This window comes from Meriones unguiculatus, chromosome 10, assembly GCF_030254825.1.
Source record: "Meriones unguiculatus strain TT.TT164.6M chromosome 10, Bangor_MerUng_6.1, whole genome shotgun sequence".
Classification (NCBI taxonomy): domain Eukaryota; kingdom Metazoa; phylum Chordata; class Mammalia; order Rodentia; family Muridae; genus Meriones; species Meriones unguiculatus.
In genome coordinates, this window is record NC_083358.1 from 87009085 (window position 1) to 87036361 (window position 27277).

The following is a 27277-nucleotide window of genomic DNA, read 5'->3' on the forward strand; positions in this document are numbered from 1 at the left end:
TGTTTGTAACTATTTGAAAGTACCAAATAGACTAAGACACTGAGTCAGTAAATGTGCTGGTGTTAGCTTTTACTCATCTTCATATCCCTGATGCTGTATGATGAGAAGGATCATTTCTTGTCTGTGCCACCAGTGTATCTCCTTAAGGATATCTGTGGCAAGGACTTTGGGCCAATTTATATTTTTATTGTAAATTTTAAGGAATTACCATATACTATGGATTAACAGCTCTTTATTAGATATACCAATTGTATATGTCTTTACATTTTGAAGTCATTGTCAAGCAAACATTTCCAACTTTGGCAAAATTCAGATTCCCGAGAATTTCTTTCTCATATTCTACCTTTAATGCTGTGTCAAAAAAAAAAGTCATTGACAATAACAGAGTTAACTGAGGATTTTGTGTGTGTGTGTGTATGATAGTACAAAATTATCAGAGTTTAATATTGTACAATAATGTTGTAAAATTTACACTGGACCAAAATGTTTGCACAGAGGTTTTCTACATGAGTAATCATGTCATCTATGAACTTCTTCATACTTCTTTACCTTAATTTCTTTTCCTGTTTTATTGTGTGACCTTACTTAGCTCTAGATACTTATTTCCACATCAGTGTAGCTCTTGGATATTTTAGGATTATTTCAGCTTTATGTCAGTATTATATATCAAATACTCTTCAAGGCTGTGTTGGTAATCTTTTATTTGCTGTGACAAAACAACACAGAAACAGCTGAAGAAAGGATGACCTATTTAGGTACAGGGTTCAGAGCCTACAGTCAATGTGCTCTTGGATTTGTTCCTTCAGAACCCATACTTAGTGGGACAAAACATCCTGGCAAGTAGGATGTGGTGGAAAATGATGACTCAACACACAAATACAAGGAGGCACAGAAACAGAAGTATCTCCGGAGTACTTGCTCCTTGTGACAATTTCGTTCAACTTGACCTCACCTGGTTCCAGGCCATTCATCTATGAACTCATCAATTCAACCCATTGATGAAGTTTATACTATAATAATCAAGTGAACTGTCAATAATGTGATGAGATGGTACATGATCCTCAACAAATGAGTCTTTGAGGAGATTGAAATTCATATTTCATATCCAACCTATAACAGTCTTATAGTATAACAAGAACTATGTTGTAGAAAACAGTTTTACAAAGTTTTAGAAATTTGTTTATTACATAAATACTAAGCAAATTGATGTGCATTTTACACATATTTTCATTTAATTGTGAAATTTACAGTCTTGTTTTCACAAGTTATTATGACAACGATTTACTTCCCAATCTTTAATTTCATGTTTTGAAGAGTTACCCTTGATAGGCACTTAACATGATCTTGATAAATTTAAATGTTTTAGGGTTATAATGATTACTTTTACAAATCAGAAAGTCACAAAGAAAAATACCACCGCTACAGTGAGAACAGACAAAATTTACACCCAATATTCTTTTGGGGGAGCATTTTCAAATACGTTTCTTGGCATAATCACTCTGTGATTTTGGACCTTTCACCTATCTGTGAACCTTTGGTTCACAACTTTAAATTACCATTAGAAGCATTAGAAAATATTCTCGATTTCATTATTTCAAAGGAGAGGAGAAGGTATTCTAATTTTAGGAATGGAAAAAGTCACATGTTGAAAAAAATCCAAGGGACTTACCTCAACCCTCTTTGTATTTGGGAGAGAAATTATACTTTTCTAGACATTATATACCACACTATAAATGAAAAATGGAAGACTAGATTAAATGATCAGATATTTCTTAATTCTAATTTGAGGGTAAGTCATTTTGGTCTCTTCTTTCTCAGAGGGTACATAATAAAAATACACATGAATGTTCCATAGCTATCATTGTTCCTCAACTATTTTATTTGTTCTTATTAACCAAATAGTAGCAGAAGTAGACTACAGGGACATCCTAACAATGAAATAGTCTTAGAAATGTCAGAACAAAATGGTGGAAAGATGCGCTATAACAGCATTCTGTAATCCACAAGCCTCCCAGGAGGTTTTATGCTTAGCAAATTTTTAATTTCATGACACTACAGAATAAGAATAATCCTGGGAATTCTTGAAGATGTGATGTTTCAATCTGTGCTTGTCTAAAAGAAGCATAATAAAAACAGCACATTACTTTTTCTTGTGTTGGTTTTTAACTAGTAGTATGGCAGTTTGGTTACAGTTTTACACTGAATAAAGCAAGACAGAAATTTGGTTAAAAAATCAGTTGCCTTAAATTACAAGTCATTTAGAAGCTTCCACATAACTCTTTCTGTATTGCTGTCTTTTGTAAGTGATACCAAATGAAATACTAAGTAAAAACTGTTCACTGTTCATGGCTCCCTCTCTTTAAAATGAACAAATTCAGGATGGATGAGCAACACTTTTCTTCTCAACGATTAAACTGAGAACATCAAAGGGCAGCCAGTGGATATCATGCATATTAGAGATGAGGAAATTTGCATATCGTGGGGATATTTGATTATCAATATTATTGTGGTGTTACTAATTATTCAAGATTTTATTTCATCAACTTCATGATAAAATAAACCTTATGAGAGGTATTTTTCCTCTGGTAAATATAAGAGCCACTTGGATTTAGAATAATGTGTTTTATTCAATTTCTAGCTCAGTTTTGAAAATATCATTATGGTTCCTCAGACTTAGACACTGACATAAATAAAAACATTAAAAATCCAAGGAGAAGCTCTGTGGCTAACAGAATGTTCATGCCTTAAACACAGAATTGCTACAGTCAATCCATCTGGTACAGTGTTTTTAAATGGTGCTTTGGAGAATGTAGGGACAAAAACCTACCTACATGAGAGAAAAAATTAAAACCCAGGCCAAATCCTAAAATAAAATGGACATATTATCTTGGAAAGTTCATCACCTCCTATTCAGCTTTGACACAAAATGATCAAGAATAATTCAATCAGTAATTTATTATGAGAATCAACCATTTGTTGTAACTTCCTAGATTAATAATTTGTTTGTATTTCTTTAAAATACTCTCTGACCATTGAGGTCATGGAGACTCCAACTCATAGACTAAAACAATTACTACTTGATAGTCCACCCTTTTAGGACTATAATTCAGTGTAGGCTGAACAATTTAACTGCAGTGTTCAATATGACTCTATAAAATTTGAAAATATCAGTATTGATACTTTGGTGATAAGCAATTTTATTCGTGAAAAAATACATAGCTTCATAGCAATCGATGTTCTAAGCATTCACCTTTACTTATGGTCTGAGTCTATACCCTCCCGACTTCTTTTTGTAGAAAAGATTCATTGCTTTTCTAACTGTGTGTATGGAGGTATGTGCATAATGAGTGCAGGTGCCAATGGAGACCAGAAGAGGGCATCAGCTCACCTGGAGCTAGAGTAACAGGTGCTTCTGAGCTACCTGACCTGGATGCTGGAAAATGAACTCAGGAACTTTGCAAGAGCAATGCATGGTCTTAATCACCATGCCATCTCTCTAGTACTCCCACTTCTGACTATGTTAGATTGGATGAATACTGTTTGGGACTTAGCTACAATTTTGTTTTATTAAGTGTATTTTCCTTCCATGGTAGGCCATCTACTATAATACCTGGTTACTTATTCCGACAGTATTCATTCCTTCTTTTTTAATACTTCACTCTATTTGACTTCTTTACTTTGTTTCTATCTTGTCTATCATAATAGCCTTAGAATCCAAAGATGAATTCTTGGATATATGTTCATTACTAGAGTTTAACTCCAGATACCAGAACCCATGTGGCAAATGGTATTCTTTGTTAGGAACGAGATGATAGTAGCAGTTAATGTATTGAGATGATAGACTGCAAAGATTTTCCTCTATTCTATACATGCTACAGGATGGCTATGCATGTATAAATTCTTCTAGAATGATAGTAATGATTAATAAATGAATCCAATATCATTTATAACCAACAATAATATGATAAAAAACAAGTAGTTAGTCTTAACCTATTAATAGGAATGGAACTGTGAATGATATGCCAGAGAACTTTATATTAAACCATTACCAAATACTCTGTGGACTGTGTATTATGGCTTGTTATTTTATACTGTCTCAAATATTTGCCACTTTTCTGCTTCTATATGCCCAAGATAAAAATATTTTTAACATATATCTACCTTTGTAAATGAACATATGTTTGTCGTTAGCTTAACATTTTCCTGTAAAAATGAGGTCTCCTTATTAGCTAAAGCTGGCTTCAAATTCATGGTCCATCTGCATCTGTTTCCTTGGTACAGAGATCACAGGTTGGAACCACATTTTCTGTTTGAAATTCTGGAATCAATTAAAATATTTATTCAAATAGTCCTTATTAATTTTGCATAAATCTATCCTGTGATGAGTATATACTTACATTAGGTATTATATCTTTATTAATATTGTTTTATCTTCACCTTTCTTCAATATTTTACATAGTATATAAATCTGTATATCCATCTTAATCTTAACACATCAAATGAGCTATTCATTATGTTATAGTCAATCTTTATGTTCACCACATTTTGATGGTTTCTTTATCAATCATTGGCTTTTTGTCTTTCATTCTTTTCATTTTCATCACCTTAAAGAAAGAACCTTAGAAGACCTTTAAAATGATGAATTTCAAAATGCCTTCAAAATGATGTTCTAGACAAATACTTTTACCATGGCACTGCCAAAACAAATTCATGTGCTGACAGGCACACACACATCACTCGGGCTGTGCCGGTCAGTGTGTTTCTTTACCCCGTTTTATATAGGTAGGCAATCACTATACTAGCTACACCTAATTCTAAGGCTTCTTTTTCTTTTTTACATATTTTACTTTGTTTATCTTTTAAAATGGAGTCTTGTTTTGTTTGCCATGCTATCCTCAAACTCACAACAATCACCCAGCCTCAGTTTTCAAAATGCTGAGATTACAGACAACTGACATCATGCCTGTTCAATCCTTAAAACTTTGCAACAGCGATGAGTCAATTCTTTACCACATGTGATGGTTTTGGAACTTAGACTCATGCCAATCATCTGCCTCAGCATCTCTGGATGCTTATACTGAGACTAGTAAATAAACCAAGTCCCCTCTCTTTTGTTTTCTTTCTTTTTTGTAACCCTCTCCCTTGTCTCCTCTTGGTCCCACCTTCCCTCAGTTTTTCTCCCTATCTCCTTCCCCTAGTCTTCAGAAAGAGGGAGCTTCCTCCCGTACCATCTGACCCCAGCCTATCAAGTCTCACTAGGACTGCCTGTATCATCTTCATCTGTGGCCTGGCTAGGCTGCCCTGCCATGGCGAAGTGATCAAGGCAGCTCAGTCTCCGTGTGGGTTCCCTAGTAAGGGAAGCAGGGTTTGTCTCTGACATGGACTCTGATGCTCACTCTTTGGACAATTCCATATACCCTCTTAGAACTGAATGCTTCTGTACCATTTCTGGCTTCCAGTCATATTCCCATCCCTTTTTACTTGAGCTCTACATTTTGTGTATATATTACATGCATTAATTTTGTTGCTATTTTTCAGTGTAAAATAATGGTTTCAGTTTAAATCATAAGTGTGTTTTTCACAAAAAAATTCATGATAACATCATATCTATGCTCTACACCAAATCAATATTCATCTAATGTATTTCTGAAAACATAAACTTCTTTAAGTAATTAAGATTCTGATGGATTAAAATTCATATTTTGAAATTCAAGAACCCTTAAATAGTATGTCTATATTTCAACTTTTGAAAAATAATTTAGTGGTGAAAAGCAATACTTTAATGATGTAATTATGGCCAGCTTCAATGTCAGTGAACCCCAGTCATGTCATCTTATTTTTATATTTTGAAGCTCCGAATTGTAACATACCACTTAATAACAAACAAAAACAGTGGAAGAATTCGGGTAGCCTCATCCATACCTATAGCTTTGCAACAAGTCATCCTGTAGGCATTCAGTATTTTTACAAGTTTCCAAAGGGTTTAGGTAAAGAATGCTAGATGTGTAATTATATTTATCATAACAGTCATGCATTCTAGTAATCAGTACCTTAAAAGGAAAGGGACAAATACAACTGAGTTACTAACAGATACCACTGCATTTGCATTCCAGAAAACTCCATTTTATCAGAGTCAAATTATTGATTGTATTTTTTATGCACCATTTTCATCTCCATCTTTTTTTTCCTTAGGAATAATTCAGCTTGTGCTGTATTTATTGACATTAGGAGAGTTCATGACTATTGATCATTCTATTTTTCAATAGGTAATGTTTATAGGTATTTGATTCAAACTCATATAAGTTTGAGATAACAAGGAAAGTGTGTGATTTTATTAATCTAACAACTATTCTTTAACCCAAAGCCTATTTTTAAATTCTCTGTTTGAGGTACTGATTATGAGTATTGGTTATTATTCCTAATCATAATAATGTAACTTAGATTTAAATTATATCCATGAACTAGTATATTTTATTCATTGAATTGCCAAACCATATCACCTGTGTGCTTAAGTTTTAAATGAATTTACTCAGGTACCACAAAATCAGAGTTCAGGTTTACAAATAAAAATGAAACTATAGAAAAAAACAACAACCAGGTTTGGCATCCTTCAATGAATAAAGTCCATGTAAATTTCTCTATTGGAATTTTATAGCATTTTTTCTAATCTTTAAGATAAGCTACCCAAATTTCTATTTTCCCAAACTCAACAAAGTCTGTTTCTTCCTGGTTGTGGACTGATACTTCCATGGTCAATATGAAAGCTTTTATATAACATACAAATATGCACCAAAAATGAAAATGACTTGAACATGTGTATTGGTCTTATGGAGCCTATTTTAATTTTATTGTAATGGCTACCCTTCTCAAAGAAGATGAAGAAGATGTGAGATGTGGTGACTGGAACAGGTGCAGCTTATATCCTGATCCATGAACCCCTGTAGATGCTGCTTGACCCTGGAAGACAAAACCTGGATCGCTATAAAGCCTGTTATCATCAATTAGAAATGTTATCAAGGGTAAATGAGAGATTGCAAAATATTGCAAAAAATTGGAAAAAATACAGAGTACTGGCTTTCCTTGACAGGTTTCCAGCTGCGGAAGTCAGTTATTTTCTGCTAGGTGTGTATAAAATGGAGATAACATGGGCCTCAGGATGACTTCAAGGCATATTCACCCCATCCAACAATGAACCAGATAATTTGATTAGTATCGACTATTATTTCGATCTCTTTTGCCCTTCATTTTCTCAAGTTCAAGATGCCAAAACATCTGGATGGCATGACTTGTTAATTGTCAACATGTTGGACCCTGATATCACAGAAATGAATGTCCTGTGGCAACAGCAAGACCGTGTCTGTACATTTTCCCCATCTACACTTTCTCCTAACATGATGTAATTAAATTCAAAACAAGCAACACAAATCTTGAAAGTTAAGTTATTAGTGTCAGGATGCTAGTACACTAGTACAGGATGAATGTACAGCTCCTCACAGTAAACCATAAAATACCAATTATTGGTAGTCATTGCTTCCTGAAATGCTACCATGTTTCTATAGATCTAAAGTTTGTACAGTTTGTGGTGGCTGTTTTTATTTGTTATGCTTTTTTTGTTTTTGGCTTTTTATCTTTTGTTTATTATTTATTACAATTTATTCACTTTATATCCCGGCTGTAGGCCCCTCCCTCACCTCCTCCCAGTCCCACCCTCCCTTCCTCTTCTCCTCTTTTGCTCCTCCTCCCCTAGTCCACTGATAGGGGAAGTCCTCCTCCCCTTTCCTTTAACCCTAACCTCTCAAGTCTCATCAGGACTGGCAGGACAGGTCTCATCAGGTCTTCCTCTGTGGCCTGGCAAGGCTGCACCCTCCCCCAGGAGGAGGTGATCCAAGTGCCAGCCACTAAGTTCATGCCAGAGAAAGCCCCTGTTCCCCTTACTAGGTAATCCACTTGGACACTGAGCTGCCATGGGCTACATCTGTGTAGGGGTTCTAGGTCCTCTCCATGCATGGTCCTTGGTTGGAATATCAATCTCAGAAAAGACCCCTTTGCCCAGGGTGTTTGGTTTTGTTGCTCTCCTTTTGGAGCTCCTGTCCCCTCCAGGTCTTTCTATCTCCCCCTTTGTTCATAAGATTTCCTGCACTCTGCCCAAAATTTGGCTATGAGTCTCAGCCTCTGCTTTGATACCTTGATCAGTAGAGTCTTTCAGAGGCCCTCTGTGGTAAGCTCCTGTCCTCTTTCTGATGTCTATCCTGTTTGCCCTTCTGAATGAGAATTGAGCACCTTTCTGGGGTCCTACTTCTTGTTTAGCTTCTTTAGGAGTATAGACTTTAGTACGTTTATCCTATATTAAATGTCTAAAAACAACTTATCAGGGAGTATATAACATGTGTGTCTTCCTGCTTCTGGGGATATTGTTTTATTAATGTGTAATGCATTCAATTTATACTTAAATATGGTTTATGCACAGAAATTTATAAACTTCCCTAAAATTGATAATACCAAGACTAAACCAATACTGCCAAGATATTCATTGAACATGTAGTATTAAAGGATTCTAGTATGATTATGATGCCTTCTGCCTTCTACAGAATAAGAACTCCTTCTGTATTTATCTCATTTCTCAGATGCACAAAGGTATCTTGAATGAGGTCAAGTAATTACACTGCAGATACAAAAACAGCAAAGAGTTGAAGAGAAAAGAAAACACAGGATCTCATAAGAGAAGCCCTCTTCCTTCTCTTCCTGCAGGCTTAGGTAGGTATGATTCATACTTTTTCCAAATTAAACACCTATGTACAAATGAAGAAGCAGAACATACAGATTCAGTCAATAACAGCAGACTAGAGGGATGATATTTTAAAGATCATTTCTAAATTACATGAAAAACAATTCTAAAAAAATGTTGTGGTTTTTTTTTCTATTTAGTTTGCTTTCCTAACCTTTGCTTAATTTGGTAGAGAAATATTGATTTGTATTTCTTAAAAGGTCAAAACCAATCATTATTTATCAATCAAAACACAAAATCATTTACATCATGTTTCATTTTGAGTTAAATCTCATGCCGATAGTTTAGTCATTGGAAAAAAGAATATTTTGCCCTTCAAATATTTTTTGCAAGTATTCAGAGCTCACCCTTCCCTAACTTCATAACATTTCAAAAGGTGCTAACATTGAAGTAAACTCCACTTTGATGTAAAAAAAACTGTATTTTATAAAACTGCTCAATGCAAAAAATAAATAAATAGAAGCCTTTATATATAGCTCTCATAGTTTCATTTTCTATTTGTTTATGAAACACAGTTAGAAAAAATGGGATGAAATAAAATACAAAGACACACAATATTTGAATTTTCTTTATTCTCTTGAGATGTATTTATAGATAGTCCTTGTTCATGCTCAATTCTTTATTAGGTAGAGCTTAGAGAGAGCCCATATGTGTATACATTAGATTTTTATTCAATTTCTGATGACTTCTGTATAGGAAGGAGGACAATATGGAAGTCTTTACAAAGAAATACACTATAAAATAGAAGCTTATTAAAGCCAAGTAAGACTAGTGATTCATCCTTACCCATTCATATTTTCTCTTTCTCTGTGTTTCTGTTTCCCTCTCTCTCTTTATCTGCCTCTCTTTCTCTCTGCTTCTGCCTTCATTTCACTCCCTCATATGAACCTTCCATCTTCACTCCCCCTTCTTTCATTGTTCCATTTCTTCCTCCCCCACCCTGTTCTTTTCCTTTTTCTCTACATCTCTCTGCTTCTGATTCATTGTCACATTCATGTCCGTATCCCTGACAAACAACTGCTATCAATTCATTTTGTTTAGGAATGGCGGCTGCGCTCATGTACATACTGTATGGCTCCTCATTTGCTATGAGGCATTTTGTGCAAGCTTACACTGGCTTAATAACAAAGCAAAGGGCTCCCCAAAGAAATATGGAGAGAAATCTGGGTGAATCTTTGCCATCAACTAAGGATTTTCGCACGTTGTAGAGATTATACCTTGCACTGGTCAGGTAAGCCTAATGCGGTTTTTAATTTGATAAGAAAAGAAATTAAATCCAAGAATTTATTGCATCAACTCACAACCTCAAATTGTTTCCATTTTCTTATTCCCAGGGGTCTTTCCACAGAATTAACCTGTCAGAAAGCAGGAAGGGAATAACACTGATTTATTACTAAAGGCAAAGAGTGACTTAAGCTTGAGGGATATTATGGGAAAGGCTCTAAAGGGAAAGAGCACATTGTGTTTAAGTTGACAAAACCAGAGAGGTAAGTCATTAACTAAAAGTCCAGCGTAGACAGACATTTAATTTAGTCTTCTAGCCAACAAGTCCCTCAAGATTATAAAATCTTACTGTAACCTCCCAATAAGCTGATCATTTAAATGATACATGAGAATTGACTTGCTAGTTCACTTCAAACAGGAGACCCCAGAGAGCATAAAGATGTCCCAGAGAATCAGTCATTTACAAAGGATTTATAAAAGAGAATGCCAGGACCAAAGTTTATGTGACAAATGACGAAAAGCCACCTTTCATTTCATTAAACATTTTTTTGTACAAATAACAGAGTAGCTTTCAGTCTATAAGCTCACATAATCTAATTATCGTCTTAATGTTGTTAGAGAATATTATTCCATTTCAGGGTTTTTTGAAAATTCCCCAACCTCTATCACTCAAAGAATAGTATGAAGTACTGTGGAAATATATTTCTAGGCATAAAGATCAAAGCAAGTTCCAGGGGAAATTATCAGTTAAAGAATATAGCCTTTTTCCTAATAGGGTCTCCATGCTACACTTCAATGTAAAGTTAATGAACAAATTCTATTTCTAGATCATCCAATTTAGATATTTCCAGTCTAAGTTATTTTAATAACCTGCTGGGATTACAAGTAATTTGACATATGGTTTTATAAACTTTCATTTTAGACCCAAGTTTTGTATAAAGATACTGATTTCAAACAACACATTTGTATCTCACACATACATACACACACACACAAAGTATCAACAACAACAGCAACAACAACAAAAAGGACTTCCTTTATTTTATGTGCTTGGCCAGGAGAAAAATGCAGTGTATCTGTTACATACCTCAGTAGCAAACTGCTGCAGACCACCTATATTAATTGGTCCCTCTTCAGTGGCCTGTAAGTTGCATCCACCCACACAGAGGTCTGAGGTTGGACAAACCATTCCACAAGTCAGACCAAGAGGATTATCAGAAAAAATCAGCTTAGCAGCACCATAGTAGTTCTACAGAGGAAAAAAAAAAATTCTATTAGGGCACATTGCAGCTTAAATACCCAATTTTGGTTTATTATTTCTTCTGGTAAGCTCAAGATGTTGAGATGCAAATGAGATGTAAATACCGCGATGCCGCTTGTCATTGGGCACCTGCACAAAGGGAATACCATACAGGAAAAGAATCTATACACCCGTGTTAATAAAAGAGTGCTTATTCAATTTCAGAAACGGAACATTTAAAAGACCATCATTCACAGTGCATGATAATGTAGCTTTCACTAAATTCTTCTCTACATCTTTACCAAAGGGAGGTCAGGAACATGGTTAAGCAAGCATGAAAGGGAAAATTCAGCTTTTAAGACAATGACAAGAGAAAGTTGTGTTTGATAGGCTTCCATATGGCTAAATTGAAAACAATCAGAGTTACCTGCCTTGTTCCATTCACTACGATTTCAACATGCTCCTTTGATAAAAGCCTCTCAGCTGCATCCCCCAAACAAAGATACAAATAGGCACTTGATACAGTGACTCCTAGACAAGACCACAAACTGTTCTTTGCTCAATACCCCATGTTTGATGTCTATAAAATAGCTTAGAATATTTTTTTATTGTCAGTCATTTTGAAACCTAATTTGCTCACAAATCAGATGATGTGAATCATGAACTAAAATTTTAAAATGAGTAAGTAATTTAAAAGTTTTGTAAACTAGGACAGCCAAGAAGAGACTAAGGAGACATAACACATAACACAAAATAGGGTCTTGAAGCAAATACTTGCAAAAAATAAAAAGAACATTTATTTGGCAAAACTAAGGGAATTCAAATAAACTGGAGATTTTCCTTAGAATGAAATCCATATTTGGTTTTGTGGATATTATAAGTGTGCTATGCTTGTGCAAAAAAAAAAAATTAAGAGGAGCACTATGTACAGATACACATTTTTGCACTTTGTGGCACTGTCACAAAAGTGACAGTGTTTTTCCTTTTAGTGGCTCTTCACTATTTTCCCAGCACTTTGACAACCCTTGATTCCACCTGATAATTTCAAATACCTCACTATGAAAAATGTCCTGAATGCAATCAAAAACATTCTAGATGCCCTAACAGACAAAAAGAAACACCTGACATTTAAGATAAAACAGTAAGTTAAAGAAACTGGTCACTGGTGAATTGAAGAGAACAGAATCGTTAATAGCAATTTGAGAAGAAAAAATAAGGAAAATGATTAAGAATATCACTACACTATATAGGCCACTCTATGGTTAAAGACTATTCTATTGTGTTTCAGCTGTGGTCTTTTTAATCACAAAAAATCATTGAACTGCAATAGTCAATGTTTTCTCAATTGTGACAGTTGAAACTTAGCACCCAAAGGAAAATGAAAATAACAGAATTTTATGGACCGGAACTTTGTGCTTCAAAAGGCATACCAAGAGAGTAAGACGATGGGAAATATTTGAAAAGCATTTGCAAGAGATTTGCATTTAGAGTATATTAATGTGATAGTTTAATGGGGGGCGGGGTAAAGAGTTACAATCAAATCATTCAAAATTGCTGTGGGTAAATATTCAGAAAAGTTCACAGTAGGCGTTGAAGTAATGACTTGGCAATTCGCTAGAGTTCTTGATGTAGGAAAAGATGTCCAGAAGACTCACTTGAAATTTGTCCTTGCTCCAGATTATTGAGAAATCTGGCTGCCAACCTACAACTTTAGATGTTTAATTGAAGCTTTTAAATTAAAGGTCCTTTCTTTGGTTTTGTTGTTGTTACTTTGTTTGTTCGTTTGAGACATGAACTTTCTATGTAGTCTTGGCTGTCCAGGAACTCCCTAGGCAGACCACTCTGCCTTAAACTCAAAGGTATCTACCTGTTCCTGCCTCTGGAGTGCAGAGTTTAAAGATATCTGACACCGATTGAAACTTTTTAGTAGAAGGATTCGGGTGTTTAAGAGATTGAATAAAAATATTACTAAACAGAACACTGAAAAATTCTCAGAAAGGAAATTGGGAAAGGGGAAGTGTCAGGGAGATCTCAGAAAAAGAAAAGCATCAAAGTATGTCAGAGAACCAAAAAGGTGGTTTTGCACAGAGGGCCTCTGAAAGACTCTACCCAGCAGGATATCAAAGCAGATTTTGAGGTTCATAACCAAACTTTGGGCAGAGTTCAGGGAATCTTATGAAAGAAAGGGGAGATAGAAAGACCTGAAGGGGACAGACACTCCACAAGGAGAGCAACAGAACCAAGAAATCTGGGCAAAGAGGTCTTTTCTGAAACTGATACTCCAACCAAGGACCACGCACAGAGATAATCTAGAACCCCTGCACAGATGTAGCCACAGCAGCTGAGGGTCCAATTGGGCTCCCTAGTAAGGAGAATAGGGGCCTTCTCTGACATGAACTCAGTGGCTGGCTCTTTGATCACCTTCCTCCGAGGGGGGAGGAGCCTTACCAGGCCACAGAGGAAGACAGTGCAGCCAGTCCTGATGAGACCTGATAGGCTAGGGTCAGATGAAAGGGAGGAGGACCTCCCCTATCAGTGGACTTGGAGAGGGAAATGGGAGGAGAATAGGGAGGGAGGGTAGGGAGGGATTGAGAGAGGGGGCTACAGCTCAGATACAAAGTGAATAAACTGTAAATAATAATAATAAATTAAAAATAGAAAAAAACAAGAAAAGAAAATAGGTGGTGCAAAAACTGAGACATGAGGAAGTCACCTTGCAACCCACCTTCTTGTGAAACTCTCAAGAATCCCAGATCAGTCCAGTGTTTGGAGATCTGAGTACTCACAGCAGAGCCACTCAGAAGCCTTTGAAGAAGTAGATACCTTCTCATATCTTCCCTGGAAGCCACACAATCAATATCAATTCTGTCTTTCCAGCAAGAGAGATGAGTCTGAAGCCTTCTTTCTACACACAAGATTTACCTCTTCAACCTTTTAAAAGCAAAAGCTGGAAAATTTAAATGGAGGAAGTACTTCATAGAAACCTGGGTACACTCCTCCTAGAAGGCAAACACCACTTCAGGCTTCTCTTCATGTTATTTTCTCGAATCACAACATTTTAGTGTTTGTTTCATCAAGTAGAAAAATGTATAGTGTAACGCTAGAAGGGAGGCAAGAAAATTTCTCTTTAGGTGCAGTCATTTTTCTTTTCTGCTTTTTTTTTTTGTGTGTGTGTGTGTGTGTACCATGAGAACTTTTTTTTAATTTTAATGTTTCTGTTGTACTCGTTGTTACTGCTTTTCTCTGATTGTTTATTTGAATAATGGGTATCTCTGTAGAACTCAAGACGGCTAATTTACTTCTACTTTGAAAACTCTTAAGAGAAAAATGGTGGTCTGAAATGGTGGTTATTTTCAAACCAACACAAAAGTTTAGCCGTTGAAAGTTACAAGCCTGCTTCTTTATTTATTTATTTTAGCTGTAAATTACCTTTGTACCTGAGTATTTTAATAGCACATTACTCAACACAACATGTGCTAATTAATTAATTTTAAGACAATTTCAACTTTAATACTTTCATTTTTAAAATAAAAAGCTTTCATTTAAAAATGAAAGCTTGAAATTGCATTAGCATCATAAAGATTTTTAAAGTCATTATCGGAACTGCAAACCTCCTCCACTCGCTCTCCCCTCATCTGGTCTAACTGATTTCACAAATAGTCCCACCATATTCAGGCCTTCGTATCACTACAAGATTATCAATACAGCTGGTGGATTTATTTTAAAGTGTTCTTCCCTTTTCCAGTGACAGTTTTCACAGATGGAAGCACGCTTCCAAGAAACACTCCAATCTGTTGCATTTAAAAAAAAAAAATACTTGTGCTAAACCTCTATAAGTTTGCTTGAGTGAGATGGGTGAATTAACACTGCTTATATTCCTGGCTTAAGCTATCCAAGAATGGATGCATGGATACAAAGTAATCAACTAGGAAATTGCCTCAGTAGCACCTGCTGAGGACAGGGAAACCAAGTTTACTTTCTGCAACAATATCATCAGGACACATGGAAACCCACATTCAGAGCCAGATGTGGCGGTGCTTGACTGCAGTCTCAGTGACTGGGAGGCTGAGGCAGGGGTGTGTAAGTGGAAAGCCAGACTGGGGCATCAAGTGAAATCTTGTCAAAAACAAAGAAATAAGACCCTTGCCCTCATAACATGTAGAGTCTGGGGGTGCAGAGGAAAAGGATAGGACAGTCCTATCTACATACTTATGCTAAATTTTAGTATATTTTATACATTATAATTAGATATTTTAGGAGCACAAATTTAGTTAACTGTTCTCAGTGAAACTTAAAGGTGTAAAGAAATTAACATGTCATTCCTGCAGAATTTATAAAAAACTCTCACACACACGTGCTCACACAAACACACGCAGTTGAACATATGCAACCACAAACACACATACACATTTACTCATGGGCATATATACACACAGTTACACATAAATACAGTTATATATGAGTATACACAAACACAGTTACAAATATACATGTACATATAGATAATTACATACAGAGAGATAGACAATGGAGATATTCCTGGATTTGAGTTCTATCACACAAAAGCCCTTTAACTGAGGAAACATGTATATATATATATATATATATATACATATATATATATATATGTGTGTGTATAATTAAACATATATATGTATGTATAAATAAACATATGTATGTATAAACATGTATGTATATATCTATAAACATATATATATATAATATGTTTCCTCAATTTCAGGATTTGAGAAGTAAAAACAAAATATGGTTATTGTGGTTGTATCTTTTAAAAACTTGACATAGATACAAAGCTTCTCATTAAATAAACTTAATAGACTTAAGCTAGCTCTCCATTCTCCTTATAGATTTTTCTTCCCCAAAAGCTTTTGTGATTGTTAATTCTTTCTGTTGAAGATTTTAATTCTATAAAAGAAAATCCATGTGATGAAAAGAATAAGAGGGTAACAACCATCCATTTAAGAGCCACCCAAATTGGCATGAACCTATGCAAATTGGCACAAAATACTTTAGCTAAGCAAAAAGGAAAGTCTCCTCTGCTCCTCACGTTTCTTGCATCTTGTCTGTTTTTTGCAACTGAATGGGCTTAACAACTATAACTCACCCATGAATTAGTGGAACCAAGTCAATAGACATCAGCAATTATTTTATGTGAGCAATCTTTCTGAAGCAGGAGAGACAATAATGAACTTCCATCGTTGCTATGCTTTTCTTTAACAGAATAACACTTTCATTCATACCAAAATCCAACTTTGTGCACGTGCATGTATGTGGGTATGAGTTCATGTGTTTGGGGACATACATGTGTGCATGTGTGTGAAGGAAAAAGGTTAACCTTGAGAATCCATGATCAGGAAATATCTACTATGTTTTATGAGGCAAGGCCTAACAAGACCAGGATCTTGGTAATCTCACTGTCTCCAGCTTCTCAGAACTGGGATTGCAAGCTTGTGGGCTGTCTTTAATACATGATTCTAGGACCAAACCCAGGACCTCATGCTTCTTATTCAGTAAGAATTTTACTAGCTCAGCTACATTTCCAGCCCAGAATGACCTTTTCCTGCTTTGTAATCAATGTTCAGAAAATGTTTCTTTGGAAAGATCTATATTATTTTTTTAATCACAGCATGTTTTCTCTTTGTATGACAGCCTTTAGATATTGATTTTTCTATAAAGATGTGTTTGTAAATATTTATTTATGGTATTATTATGTTTTTCTTATATGGATATTCTTTTGTTTTATTTTTGTCAAGATTCTGAACCCTGTATATATTCCATGACTATGACTTGCCAAATATAACACTAAGAACAGTATGGACTGCTATTTATTTTTAATGTAGACTAAACACATTACTATCAAAAATACAAAAATAATAAAGAAATTCAGGGTTTTAATGACCAACTAACATAAATAATGACAATACATGTGATAAAAATGAAAATAATATAGTATTTTTAATAATAAAATAATACACTTTATAAGAATTTTAGAAAGGTATTATATATATATGGGTTAAAAACATAAAAAGACAAACATTGACGGGCTTATTTCTTTTTTTTTAATTTTAACTCTTTTTTTATTTTATTATTATTTTTTTTATCAGTTACATTTTATTAACTCTGTATCCCAGCCGTGTCCCGATCCCTCCTTCCCTCCCAGTCCCTCCCTCCCTCCTCATCTCCACCGTGCCCCTTTCCAAGTCCACTGATAGGGGGGACCTCCTCCCCATTCATCTGATCCTGTTTTATCAGGTATCTTCAGGACTGGCTGCAAAGCCCTCCTCTGTGGCCTAACAGGACTGCTCCTCCCTTCGGGGGTGGGGAGACCAAAGAGTGACGGGCTTATTTCACATGCACCATAGATTTGGTAAAACAGTGTTCCATAATTCATTATTTAAATTTCTCTAAGGAGATAGGTTAACACTCTATATCAAAGTACCAGAACCAATATAAATATAAAATGAAGATGTAAGAGTTAATGATAATTATAATTAAGAAACAAAAATGGTACAATTCTCGAAGTATAATTTTTGTATGTTTTATAACTAGCAAGAATTCTAGAAGTATCATCGACACATATTGTACAACCTACTAGTGGATGAAAACAGTTTTACCTAAAAAATTAGTGAAACACAAAGATTAACATGAATTAATCTTGCTTTCATACTTTACACTTAAAAGTGAATTTTCCATTAATTATTACAGTACAATTTTAATGCTCTTTCTTGGTTATTTAAAGACTTGTTTTATTTTATGTGTACGTGTGAATGCCTGCATACTGGCTAGTTTTATTATCAACTTGATAAAACCCAGTCATCCAAGAGGAGGGAACCTTGATTGAGAAAATCATAGGGAACCTCCCTATGATTGGGTTGTCAGCCAGCCTATAGGGTATCTTCTTCATTAATGAAGGATGGGAGATACAGTTCAGCTTAGTACTTGCAGGGCTACCCCTGGGCTGGTGGTCTTGAACGCTATTAGAAAGAAGGCCATGTAAACCATGATGAACAAGCCAGAAAGCAGCACTCCTATGTGGCCTCTCCATTACTTGCTTGAGTTCCTGTCCTGACTTCTGTCACCGATGACCAGTGCCTTCAAAGCAGAAAAGGGCTTTGGATCTTCAGGGAACTGGAGTTACAGGATATATAAGAAAGCCTAATACAAGAGCAACAATGAGCTAACCCTTTCTGTTTATTGAGAGTGAGTCTGTAGCTCATATTGGCTTTGAACTCATAGTCTGATGGGGAAAGGAAAGGAGCTCCACAAGGACCAAATATATCTGGGCACAGGGTCTTTTCTGAGACTGACATTCAACCAAGGACCATGTATGGATATAACCTAGAACCTCTGCTCAGATGTAGCCTGTGGTAGCTCAGTAACCAATTGGTTTCCCAAAGTGAGGGGACAAGGACTATTTCTAACAGGAACTCAATGACTGGCTCTTTGACCTCCCCACCCCCGAAGGGAGGAGCAGTCCTGTTAGGCCACAGAGGAGGGCTTTGCAGCCAGTCCTGAAGATACCTGATAAAACAGGATCAGGTGAATGGGGAGGAGGTCCCCCCTATCAGTGGACTGGAAAGGGGCACAGTGGAGATGAGGGAGGGAGGGAGGGACTGGGAGGGAATGAGGGATCGGGACACAGCTGGGATACAGTTAATAAAATGTAACTGATAAGAAAAAAAATAAAATTAAATTAAAAAAATTAAAAAAAAAAAACCCTCTGGTCTCAGTCTTTCTAGTGTTAGAATCAAGGCATGTATTATCATGCTGGCTTCACAAATTTAGTTTTTTACTAAACTGTTTTTCAGTTCAATGAATTAAATCATACCATGTTAAAAGCAAACAGAATTATGCCTTATATATAGATAATTTTTGCTGTTAAAAAACATGCAAAAACACACATGCATAATAAAATTAGATTTGACTTCTAGCATTTTGAAGTAGAAGTTCTGGATATGTTACTGCACTCCAAATAGTCCCATGTTCTTCAAAATATCATCTAAAGCAGTAAATCTGCTTTATCCATGCCACCAATCATCCCATTTCACAATTAACTCAAAATACGCTGAAAACCAAAGATTGGCAGATAAAAGAAAAAAGAAACAGAAAAGCATATTTGAATTTTATTCATGGTCGCTTTTTGTTTGCTTAAGAATTTAAGGAGAGCGATACAATTTTGTTGTTCCTCAATAAAAACTGCTAATGGCAAAATTATCTTCTAAATACAAGAAAATACTCAAATAATCTTATCCCAAATAATCTAACCTGGGACAATATGTAGAAGACCAACTACTGTGCCTGTTTGTGTACATAATGTACAGTGCATATACAAATATTCATCATGTATGCAGATTTTTTTCATGTACGTAGTGGGTGCCACAGGGTAGCAAGTCTTCTAAGGATTATATGTGGTATTTTAATCATCACATGTAACACATACCTGGTTATTTGAGGAATTATAACTAGACTGTAATTTCACAGCACTTTTTTCTTCTATGCTTAAAAGTCATACTATTTTTGAGGGTTGGCTCTTTATTGCCAAGAACATGAGATATTTCTTAAGTGACAGTCTGCTGTGATAAGTACGACAGTGTGTTATTATACAGTGGGTACAAATAGATTTCTCAAAAATGTTCTCCATCCCAAGCACATTAATTTGCACCTACAAACTGCTTTCAAAAATATAATTAGTGCTGATTGTAATAATTTACTTTAAATTCTTCAAATTTATCAGAATAGTTTTCAGAAAACTACACCCAAATATATTTAATGTGACGTTCACCATAGAATCCATTTTACCCAGCACTGCAGATGTTAACAGTACTTATACAATCTTGTTGTGATGGCATATTGTTTTTTTTTTCAGCCCTTTATATTTAATACTAAATTACAACTGATGCTTTATCGCTGCAGATTGTATAGTTGGCAGCAGACAGGTGCACTTTGCACTTGGATTCTGCAAGCTCACGTTACACTATCAAACAGATATGCAATTAGTAATATGAATCACTCACCTTTGAGGGATCTCCAATAAATTTTCTAAACACTATGTTTGGTTATGCTAGCTAAATTCAAACTCCTTTTCGCCTAGCTTGTAGTTCATCATTATTAACTTTTTTAATATTAAAAATCCTAAGTCATCTACTAAGTTCTTTTTTATTTAGGATTCCTTTTATCTTGAAACTTCAAGAAGAAAAAAAAATGTGATACTAATTTTATATTGAAATATTGTTTTACTCAGTTTTGAAAATAATGAAAAATTTAAAAACATTTTATTTACTTCTTTTATTTTAATTTATTTATTTACTTTACATCCTGATCAGAGCTTCCTCTCCTCTCAGACCCTCCATTATCTTCCCTCCCACTGTGTTCCTCTCCCTTTCACCTCAGAGAAGGAGAGGTCTCCCACGGATATCAACTAGCCTTGGCATATCCAGTTGTCGTAGGACTGGACACATCTTCTTCTGAGGCTAGACAAGGCTGTCCAGATAGTGAAAAAGGATCCAACAGCAGGCAACAGAGTCAGAGACAGCCCCTGCTCCTGCTGTTAAGAGTTCCCACATGAGGACCAAGCTGCACACCTGTTACAGATTTGTAGGGGGCCTAGCTCAGTCCCATGCATGCTCTCTCTCACTGGTGGCTCAGTCTCTGCAAGCCCCTGAGGGCTCAGGTTAGTCGATTCTGTAGGTTTTCTTGTGGTGTCCTGACCTCTCTGCATGTTTCAGTCCTTTCTCTCCCCTTTTCAGAGGATTCCCCAAGCTCTGCCTGCTGTTTGGCTCTGGGTCTGTGAATCTGTTTTCATTAGTTGCTGAGTGAAAGCGCTCAGATGGCTGAGATGCTAGTCTCTTGTCTGTAAGTATAGCAGATTAGCATTAATAGTGTCAGGGATGGGCTCCCTCTCATGACATGGGACTCAAGAGGGGGCAGTCATTGGTTGATCATTTCTTCACTCTCTGCCCCCTCTTTATCTCTGTCCCTCTTATAGGCATTAAATTTCTGGACTGAAGGTTTTGTGGCAGGGTTGGTTGCTATCTCCATGCTTCCATTGGAAGTTTTGTCTCCTGGAGGTAACTATTTCATGGTCTACATCCCCTGTCGCCACAGGTCTTAGACAGGGTCATCCTCATAGACACCTGGGAGTTTCGATTGTCCTAGATTTCTAGCTTGTCTCAGAGATACCTTCCCCCACTGATTCCAGTTCTCTCATTTAAAAAACAAAACAAAACAAAACAAAAAACAACAAAAAAAAATATATGTTTACTTTTGTCTGTGAACACACAGGTGATGTTATCATGCTCCTGTTTTCACGCAAGATAGGCTTAAGGGGCCTCCAGAAAGGCCTCAGTGGCTAAGAACACATACTGCTCATGTACAGGACCTGAATACAATTCACAATGAAATCCAGTGCTCTCTTCCCACATCTGTAGCTACTACACACATGTGCATTTGCCAACACACAAATATACAAATACGCATATGATTTCTAAAAACACCATGTTAAAAGACTGGCTTAGGCTATGCAATGAACTACAATGAAAATTACTATTTTATGTAAACTGAGCTATTTGCAGAGTCATGTGGCTTGTACCTCATTATTTATGTTTGGCCAGCATTTTCCTTAGGTACCAGAGTATTTGAAGATTTAAGCACTTAGCTAATGAACAAATTCCGAAGAAAAGCACAAATTATATTATCCCTGATCGGGAGTAAAATGTTATCTTTTATAATCCCCAAGCAATAAATCATAAGAAGAAAGAGGATAGATTTTAGATAAGCACCAATGAATCAATAAGCAGTATTCCTTTGATCTTCTGAACACAACATAATATGATGAATGATTTGGAAAATTATATCCCAGTCCTCTGTCTTGAAAACTAGTAAATTTATTATTCTAGAATATCAGATTCATTGTATATGGGGGGAGTTATATATGAAATTAATGAATCAACCCTAAAATATTTAGTTATTATTTGTGTTATAGTTATTATTATTTGTATCTAAGATATGCATATACTTGTATTAATAATTTTAAATCAGTTATTTATTACAATGAGAAAATAACTATTTTGGAAAATTCTATTTTGGTTTACAAAGGCAGTTGCTTATGTAAAGAAAACATAGAACAGGCTGAAAATGAATGTACTATCAGGGGGTTGGTTATAGTTAACCACAATATATATTTTATGTAGCATTGTAATAAAATAACTGTTTTTCCTGTGATAGAATGATAGAGAAATAAATCAAAATAGACTGACAGATAGACAAGCAAGAAAAAATGAGAAGTTAAATATATCTAAAGAAACACAGACCTAAGTATGCGCTGATAGAGACATGTAAGTACGGGAGGCAAAAGACAAGAAGTATGTGGAAGACATTTGGAGAAAGACTGGACTCTACACGCACTGAAAATTTAAAAGTAAGTTAGAGCCATCATATATTACTTTGAAATCTCCTCTAATTTTACTTTGTTATTTTTTTGATGTTGAGATTTTTTTTAAAAAAATGCTTTTCTCTTTTTTGCATTTATGTTAATTATTATTATTATTACAATTTATTCACTTTGTATCCAAGCTGTGCCCAAATCCCTCATCTTCTCCCAATCCCACCTTACCTCCCTCTTCTCTGTCTATGACCCTCCTCCAGTCTACTGACAGGGGAGGTCCTCCTCTCCCTCCCTCTGACTCTAGTCTATCAGGTCTCATCAGGAGTGGCTGCATTGTCTTCCTCTGTGACCTGGCAAGGCTGCTCCTCCCTTACCGGGGAGGTGATCAAAGAGCCAGCCACTGAGTTCATGTCAGGGACAGCCCCCTGCTCCCCTTACTAGGGACCCACTAAGAGAATTTGTTATGTACTTTTAATTTGTCATATGTTATGAAATATATATGTTCATTGCAAGGAGTCAAATCACTTAGATAATTACAAGGCAAATCTTAAAACTTTACTTTTCCTATGCTGTGAAAAGCTGTGTTCACTGGAATGTTTTTCTCCAAAATTGCTCCATGCTTTATATTCTTAAACTACATGCCCATTTTCATTTTATAAGAAGACTTTTCTAATATATATCTATAATAATTCATGTTTCAAGTAGCATAATGCCATTGAATAATATAAATATTATGTAATATGTTTACCCAACAGTAAAGCCCTCTTCAGTTTTTGCTACATCAGCACTATAATGACAAGAAGATAAAATGTATGCTCACCTGTGTTAGCTTTTATTTTTTAAGAAGTACATTTAATAAACCTCTGTTGGTCAACACAAACATATTCACACATATGCAAATATACACGCTATGTGTACATATAAATTTGTGGTTTTCCTATGTATGGGCATTCCATGAGCATTCTTGTCTCCTCCCTGCTATAAAGCAAAGACTCTAGGTAAATAATGAGAAAACACTGGTGGCTCCCATTTTGGCTTAAATGCTTTGAGAAATAGGGAACTTCTACAATTTGCTATAGTTATAAATCACTTATATCAGCATTTCACACTTGATAACATTTGTCCATTCCTACCACAGCTTCCCATCTCTCATAAGTTTCAGAAACTTTTTCATTAGATGTTAACTCTTTGTCTGAAATACACAGCAAAATGATTTTCATTTTGGCATCATTTAGTTTACATTTTAATGGCAGATATTCAACATTTGTATGTTGATATTTACTTTCAGTTAAGTGTCTAGCTTTTAATTTTTAAATTATCCTTATATATATATATTTAATATATACATTTAGACTGATATTATTTTATCTTCACTTATGTCTTCACTATGTGTGTGCCTGGTACCCATGAAGACCAGAGGAGTGCAACAAATCCCCTGAAACTGGAATCACAGACAGACACGACCAAGCAGTTCTTAGGAATCAATCCCAGGTCCTCTGCAGAAAGAGGTAGGGATCTTAAACCCTGGGCCATATCTCTGGTCCCCTGTTATGCATTTCTAGAGATGTCGGTTTCAGAGTTAAATTTACTAAAGTACGACTTATGAGTGATTCATGTTTTCTATTGATCCAAGAGTGTATGCACGCACTTCTTATTCGGTATAATTGTACTTTTCTATACCAAAACTGTAGGGCCTTAGTTATCTTTATCGTGGTTCCAATATCTGTTGACTTTTTTTTCCTTTTCTGAAGATTATTTCTTCCTTAATTTTTTTTTATTTAGCCCTCTGCTACTTTTAGACAAAATTTTTAACTTCTTCCCATCAATGTAGACTTCCCAGGAATTCCTAAATAATTGTTCTTGATTTATTGACAGTATTTCAATTGAATACTAATTTTCTGCTATGACATTTCTAATTGTGAAATTAACACTCTAGATAAATATTTTATATAAACCATCTTTGAGTCCTTGAATAGGTATGGCCATAAACCAGAGACAATAACAAAGCCATCGGTGCAATTATACACCTGGAATTACTTTCAATGCCCATGCCAACAAGGTGAATATAGTTTTCTCATAACTTTCAGGAGTTATGAGAACATAGCATACATGAAAGTTCAAGGCTCACCCAAATGAAAAACTAAAACAAATCCCTCCTATAAAAGATGGACTTCACAAGCTTACATCATTACAAAAATATAGATAACCCTTCTTTCTCTCACATCTGAAAATACAAAAAAAAAAAACTTAATAAAAGAACTATCCAAGGATAGAAAACACAGCTATTTAGCATATTTATAATAACCACATACTCAAGAATATTTTTGGCTTCATCTCCAGGCCATACTTAATTTCATGTGGAAAAAAGAAAAGAAATCTAACTTTGCAAAACAACCCTATACAGTAATACAATAAAAGCTCTTCTGGAGGTATCTCCATCCCTGATCTCAAGCTGTGCCATAGAGCAATAGTAAAATTAAAAATTAAAAAAAAAATAACAACAATAACAAAAACCTGATTGGGTCTGGCATTGAAATTGAAATAGACTGGTGGATCAATGGAGTTGAATCAAAGATCCAGAAATAAAGCCACATACCTACAAACACTTGATTTTTGACAAAGAAGCAAAAACCATACAAAAGAAAAAAGATAGCATCTTCAACAAATGGTGCTGGTCTAACTGGATGTCTCCATGTAGAAAAATACAAATAGATACATATTTATCACTCTGCAAAAAACTAAAGTCCAAGTGGATCAAAGACCTCAGCATAAAACCTGACACACTGAATTTGTCAGAAGAAAAAGTGGAGAAGAGCCTCAAACACATGAGCCTCAAACTCTGTTGGTACAGAACACCAACAGCACAGGCTCTAAGATCAACAATCAATAAATGGGACCTCATGAAACTGAAAAGCTTCTGTAAAGCAAAGGACACTGTAATTAGAACAAAATGACAGCCTGTAGACTAGGAAAAGATCTTTACCAACCCTACATCTATATATAGGGTATATAAAGAACTCAAGAAGTTAACTACCAATAAACGAAGTAATCCAACTTAAAAAAAAAACAAAACCGGAATTCAGAGCAAAACAGAGATTTCTCAATAGAGAAATATTGAACAATGGAGAAACACTTAAAGAAATGTTCAACATACTTACTCATCCAGGAAATGCAAATCAAAATGATCCTGAGACTTTACCTTACACCCATCAGAGTGGCTAAGATCAAACACTCAATTGACAACTCAAGTGACATGCTAGAGAGGTTATGGACAAAGGGGAACTCTCCTCCTTTGTTGGTGGGATTGTAAACTTGTACAACCACTTTGGAAATCAATCTGGTGTTTTCTCAGAAAATTAGGAATAGTGCTACCTCAAGATGCAACTATAACACTCCTGGGCATATAGCCAAAAATTCTCAACCACACAACACGGACATTTGCTAACTATGTTCATAGCAGCTTTATTCATATTAGCCTACATATGGAAACAATCTAGATGTCCCTCAGTTGAGGAATGGTTACAGAAATTTACACAATACTATTCAACAATTAAAAACAAGGAAATCTCATAACCAAACTTTGGGCAGATAGGAGAGCAACAAAACCAAAAATCTGGGCACAGAAGTATTCTCTGAGACTGATACTCCAATCAAGGACCATTCGTGGAGATAATTGAGAACCCTTGCTCAGATGTAGCCCATGGTAGTATTCAAGTGGGCACCCTGCTAACGGGAACAGGGACTTTCTCTGACATGAACTCAGTGGCTGGCTCTTTGACAACCCCCCTGATGGGGGAGCAGCCTTGTCAGGCCACACCGGAGGACAATGCAGTCAGTCCTGTTGAGATGTGATAAGCTAGAGGACCTCCCCTATCAGTGGACTTGAAGAGGAGCATGGGAGGAAATGAGGGAGGTAGGATGGAATTTGGAGGGAATGAGGGAATGAGCTAATGGTGGGAACTAGAAAAGATCATACTGAGTGAGGTAACCCTGAAGCAGAAAGACACACATGGTATATACTCACTTATAGGTGGATATTAGCCATATAATATAGGATAGAAATAGTAAGATCTATACTCCTAGAGCAGCTAAACATCAGGGAGAGCCCTAGGGAAGATGCCTAATTCTCATTCAGAGTGGCAAACCGGATAGACATTGGAAGTGGGAGAAGACAGGGAACCAGACAGGAGCCTTCCACAGAGGGCCTCTGAAAGGTATCAAAGCAGATGCTGAGACACATAGCCCAATTTTGGGAAGAATGCAGGCAATCTTATGGAAGAAAGCAGAGATAAAAAGACCCAGAGAGGACAGGAATTCAGCAAGGAGTCCAAAAAAGGCAAAGAAAAATCTGGGCTCATGGGGTCCTGCAGAGACTGATGAATCAACTAAGGACCATGCATGAAGAGAACCTAGACCTTCTGCTCTAATGTAGCCAATGGGCAGCTCAGTCTCCATGGGGGTTTCCTAATAAAGGGAACAGAGACTGTCACACGGATGAACTTGGTTGTCTGCTCTTTAATCAACTCCCCCTGGTGAAGCGGCCTTACTCAGCCACAGAGAAAGAGGACCCAGATGGTCCTTTTGAGAGCTAATAGCCTAAGGTCAGATAGTAGGGCAGGAGGACCTT

General features: G+C 35.8%; 1 protein-coding gene across 4 annotated transcripts in view; it reads right to left on the bottom strand.

Moving 5' to 3' along the window:
• Dpyd (dihydropyrimidine dehydrogenase) overlaps positions 1-27277 on the bottom strand; it is a 925939-nt gene that overhangs the window by 676441 nt on the left and 222221 nt on the right. For all 4 annotated transcript variants that reach the window (XM_060392818.1, XM_060392819.1, XM_060392817.1 and 1 more), the window contains exon 5: positions 11097-11258. In XM_060392818.1, the coding sequence (XP_060248801.1) occupies positions 11097-11258 (162 nt within the window). The remainder of the gene's footprint in view (positions 1-11096; positions 11259-27277) is intronic.